This window comes from Setaria italica, chromosome IV (genome assembly GCF_000263155.2).
Source record: "Setaria italica strain Yugu1 chromosome IV, Setaria_italica_v2.0, whole genome shotgun sequence".
Classification (NCBI taxonomy): Eukaryota; Viridiplantae; Streptophyta; class Magnoliopsida; order Poales; family Poaceae; genus Setaria; species Setaria italica.
This window is the reverse complement of record NC_028453.1, coordinates 13,142,303-13,147,588: the sequence shown is the minus strand read 5'-3', so window position 1 is coordinate 13,147,588 and position 5,286 is coordinate 13,142,303. Positions and strand designations below refer to the sequence as shown.

Below are 5,286 nucleotides of genomic sequence, written 5' to 3'. Positions count from 1 at the left end.
TCCTAGGCCGATCGGCCTGGCCTATTTCTGGCCCCGATTGACATGCCCTTCGCCCCACAGCATCTCCAAGCTATAAATATGCCCAATCTCCATCGGCACGTGTATCCATCCACCAGAACTCGAAGAAACCTAGGGAAATTCACCAGAAGGAGCTGAGGGCACCGCAAGTCTTCGGAGTTGTCTAGGAGATGGCTTAGGCAAAATCCTAGCCGCCATGGTCTTCCTGCGCGGTTGTGCCATGGTGGAGTTTAGGAGCTAGTAGTGGATCATCGATGGTATGTACTCGGAGGTGATGATCTAATACATATATTATGTGAGCAATGTTCTACATGTCATCTTTTCTACTAATCATGAATATGTTTGTTCCTTAGTCTAATTCACAGTTAGACTTCATAGCATGCTTTATGTGATAATGGTAATTAGATCTAGTAAAGACTTGTTCACTTGTGGTCGTGCGCTTAAACTGTTGGAGCCGATAGGGGGGATCGTGACGAGGTCTGCTTTCGTGTAGGGTGGGGGTTTTCGGGAGGTTGACTAGTGATAGTAGTTTAAAGATTACTTTGGATCAGATGCATGACGTGCTTGCTCGTTGGCTAGAACTACAACTAGAAGATGATAGGCTCTTGATGTCCTTGGTGGTGTTTTATCATATATATCTGTGGATGTGATCTACACTTATTCATGATATTAATTCTTTACAGCAAGTTTTCCTTCATATGCAATCAATGCTTCATGTTAGTATCGATTTGTTAGATTAGATAGAAATTCCTAGTAAGTTCGCTACCAATCCACGGATTGATAAATCTTGGATGAATACTCTAAGGGAAAAGCTACGATGATCCGTACGCTTGCGGTTCACAAACTGGCGCATTAACTGCCATCAACACCGGCAGATGCAATTTTTGGGGATTGTAGCCCTCTGGTCCAATAATTTTACTTTACCAGTTTCATTGAATAAGATGAAGATGTTGGCAGTGATCCTATGCTGCCAAACAATCTTGTGTAGGAGCAGAGTTATTAAGAACTTATAGTTCCCGTTGAGCAGCCAACCTCATGTACTTCGAGAAAATCATATGTTCACATTATGGCCAAATTTGAGTAATTCGCCCATGTGTCTGTCTGCCCGGAAGTGGAGAAGGACCTCCATTTATTATATGTTGTAGTAAAATTTTAACCTATGTATGCTCTTTTAAATATTATCAAGAGCAATGGCCCATGTAAGATGAGACGTGCGACGTCTAAATTCGTGCTTTGGATGGGTGCAGTGGTCAACTAATAAACTTCCTACCACCGAGCCAATGTGCAGTTCGCATACGTGATTCTAAGAATGCAAGTATATCTAAAATTGCAGGAATGAATTATGGTTATAGCATGATACTGAGGGGTATTTGTTCTTAAAACCTCCTAAAATTCCTGTCATATCGAATGTATATCGAATGTTTAGGTACTAATTAAGAGTATTAAATATAGATTAATTATAAAACCAATTGCACAGATGGAGGCTAATTTGCGAGACGAATCTATTAAGCCTATTACTCCATAATTTGACAATGTGATGCTACAGTAAGCTAATGATGGATTAATTAGGTTTAATAGATTCGTCTCGCGAATTAGCCTCCATCTACGTAATTAGTTTTATAATTAGCTCATATTTAATTCTTCTAATTAGCCTTCGAATATTCGACGTAATATGAATTTTAGTCCTGGACTAAAGATCCAAACATCCGTGATTTTACTATAAATATGTGGTTGCATACGAAAGCAAAGTCGTTGGTGCAGAGTCTCCGGCGCATAGCCGTCCCTCCATTTTTTCCACACTCACACTCGCCGTGCACGCCGGTTCTTGACTCACCAAGCATTCTAGTCCAAGTCGTCTCCCGCCGGACGGACCAGGGCAAGCAGCAGCTGGGAGGCGACTCCACGCACGTCCTTCTCACGAATCTGACCCGTCCATTCGATCATGAAACGCTCCGGAGCTGTCGATCGGTTCCACGCGGCATTCCACCACCCCCGCCATTATTAAACACCTCCGCTTCCACCCACCGTGTCGTCCCTCACCTCACAGAAGCCTCCAACAGAGTTATCGAGCGGCCCCGTAATCGATGGCCATGGCGTCAGCGGCGAGCAGAACGCTGGGCAAGCCCCTCCTCGTCCTCGTCTTCCTCGCCACGCTGCTCCTCGTCCTCGTCTCCGCCGTGGAGTGCTACGACGGCCGCCATGCCGTCACGCACCCGGCCATGGCGCGGCGCTCCCGCCTTGGGATGGGGACGCGTCACGTGCACCACCGCCGGACCGCGACGCCGCACCGATACGTCCTGGCGGAGAAGAGCAACGCGACCGGCAGCGGCGCCAAGAACCGCAGCTCGCCGGCGACGTCCAACGCCACCTCGCCGACGCAGGCGCCGGCGCGTCCGGCCGTGCCGAGCAAGCACCACCGCAGCCACAAGCACCGCGTCCGCAACTGGATCATCGGCTTCGTCGTTGGCTCCCTCGCCGGCGTCATATCGGGCCTGGTCCTCTCCGTGCTGTTCCGGCTGACCCTCAACTGCATCCGCGGCCGGTACCGGTCGCGGTCCGGCGTCACGATCTTCACCCCGAAGTTGATCAGGCGCGCCGAGCACCTGGCGTTCCTGGAGAAGGAGGACGGGCTGGCGTCGCTGGCCGTGATCGGGCGCGGCGGCTGCGGCGAGGTGTACAAGGCGCAGCTCCCCGTGGAGCGCGAGGGGGTGGAACCCCGGTTCATCGCCATCAAGAAGATCAAGAAGCAGAACAGCGACACCCCCAACAACCTGAGCGACGAGGAGAGCCGGCAGCTGGACAAGTGGTCCCGTCAGATCCAGTCGGAGATCCGCACCGTCGGCCACATCCGCCACCGCAACCTGCTGCCGCTGGCGGCGCACGTCCCCCGCCCTGACTGCCACTACCTCGTCTACGAGTACATGAAGAACGGCAGCCTGCACCACGCGCTCAAAGCCGACGGCAGCGGCAGCGGCGTCGCCGGGCTCTCGTGGCCCGCGCGGCTCCGCGTGGCGGTGGGCGTTGCGGCGGGGCTCGAGTACCTGCACGTCTCCCACGTCCCGCAGATCATCCACCGGGACCTCAAGCCCGCCAACATCCTCCTCGACGACGACCTGGAGCCGCGCATCGCTGACTTCGGTCTGGCCAAGGCGATGCCCGACGCGCAGACGCACGTCACGTCGTCCCATGTCGCCGGCACGCTGGGGTACATCGCGCCCGAGTACCACCAGACGTTCAAGTTCACGGCCAAGTGCGACGTGTACAGCTTCGGGGTGATCCTGGCCGTGCTGGCGACGGGGAAGGAGCCGTCGGACCCGTTCTTCACGCAGACCGACGAGGTGGTCGGGCTGGTCAAGTGGCTGCGGCGAGTGATGCTGGCCGGGAAGCACGCCGAGGCCATCGACCCGGCCATTGCCGGCGCCCAGAACGAGGAGTCAATCGTGCTGGTGCTGCGCATCGCCGTGTTCTGCACCGCCGACGAGCCTAAGGAGCGGCCCAGCGCCAAGGAAGTCCGCTGCATGCTGTCGCAGATCAAGATTCATCAGGATTGGAACTAGTATAAAATTAGCACTATTACAAACCAAGCAATAATTGTGCTTGTGGAAAGTATCGATATTCATCATTAGACCTTCCCTCCAGTGTTTTTAATCCGGATCGTCTTTTGACCCTGGACTAAAGGGTCTTTAGTCCCGGGTCAAACAGCTACCACCGATAGCCACCGACGACGGGAACTTTTATCTCGATTGTAACGGCTAGTGGGATAAGGGAATCTGGTGGGACGTTTAGTCCCGGTTGAAAACACCAGCTGGTACTAAAGGCCGGTTGGAATTACAAACCGGGACTAAATGGATGGTAGGGACTAAAACCCTCACCTATAAAAGTCAGCTTCTTCCTCCACAAGCCTGAGCCACTCAGACCGAGAGCTTCGGGCTCCTCCATGGCGAGTAAGCAAGCTTAGCGAGGTCCTGCCCGACTTTTTTCCTCATTTTCGTGGGGATTTCACTCATCCAAAATGCTGTAAAAGTTAGCTACTTCATCGTCCCTTCATTTATTGTTATTATACTTTGTTTTATGCTTAGAGATAGAGAAAAATGAGTTTTTTACAATGAGGAAGAATGAAGAGGATTTTTTATTTATACATGTTTTTTGAGCTAGAATTTGATGGATAGCTTGCTTGATATATATCATTCGTATTAGATAAATATCTTGATCAATATTATGTATGGGAAAAATAGAGTAAATGTGTTTTTAAAATTTAGTCATTACAATAAAATTAATGTACATAAATTGTAGGCGTAAGAAATAGAATTTGGTCATTGCTACAATTTTTTGGATAGTTTGCATGTTAAATTAGTATGACATGAAAATTACACTAGTCAACTTAATGCTACAATAGTGGAACAAGACAACAAATATACAATAAAGACTACAGACGCTCCATAGTGAACTTCAGGGAGTTAAGAATCCAAAAATAATGGTTGAACAGAAGAACTTCGAGTCCACAAACTTAGGTTGAATATCATAAAAGAATCTTGAAATAGTTTTCCAAACATCTTTTGGAGCCACATTCTCATAATAAGAAGTATGGGGCCCAATAGCTTGTTCAGGCAGAGATTTGTTCAGTGACATTGACCCATCGGCTTTTGGTTGGTTTTGGCTTGCCAAAATGGGTCATGCTCAGTGAACAGATCTTTTGCCTGGAGAGGCTATTGTGTGCCACCATATTTCTATTATGAAAATGTGGCACTTGCTCTAAAAGACGTTTGGACAATTATTTCAAGATTCTATTATGATATTCAGCCTGAGTAAAAGACGTTTGGACAATTATTTCAAGATTCTATTATGATATTTAGCCTGAGTACGTGGACTCGAAGATTTTCTATTGTACCATTATTTTCTGGTACTGGAGGAGCGGAGGTGACTCTCCATAGACTTCGTAGAAGATTGAGTCACATGCAGAGATGGCTTGGAGGGCGAACATTCTACTATATTGTACCATTATTTTAGGATTATTAACTACATGAGTCCACTATGGAATGTCTGTAATCTTTAGTATATATATATTTTTATTGTCTTGTTTCAGAATTCTAGCATTTTTCTTTTGTGTGGACCTAGTGAATGATATGAATGTTGATGGATGCAATTTTCATGTGAATTATTTTTATATTTATGAAGGTTAATTGGTATAAATTAACAATATTGATCAAATTATTTATCTAATACAAAGACTTATGTCCATTTTTCACGTAATACGATGCAGATGGACTG

At 47.9% G+C, this 5,286-nt stretch overlaps 1 protein-coding gene across 1 annotated transcript; it reads left to right on the top strand.

Moving 5' to 3' along the window:
* Window positions 1-2,039: 2,039 nt before the first annotated feature.
* Window positions 2,040-3,666, top strand: LOC101779339 (leucine-rich repeat receptor-like serine/threonine/tyrosine-protein kinase SOBIR1). The gene has a single exon (XM_004965190.3). The coding sequence runs from the start codon at window positions 2,103-2,105 to the stop codon at window positions 3,573-3,575; it is 1,473 nt and encodes a 490-aa protein (XP_004965247.1). The 5' UTR covers window positions 2,040-2,102; the 3' UTR covers window positions 3,576-3,666.
* The last annotated feature ends 1,620 nt before the right edge of the window (window positions 3,667-5,286 follow it).

What these genes read in the sequence shown, in the direction of transcription:
- LOC101779339 (XM_004965190.3), top strand. Translation starts at nt 2,103, where the DNA reads ATGGCCATGGCGTCAGCGGCGAGCAGAACGCTGGGCAAGCCCCTCCTC.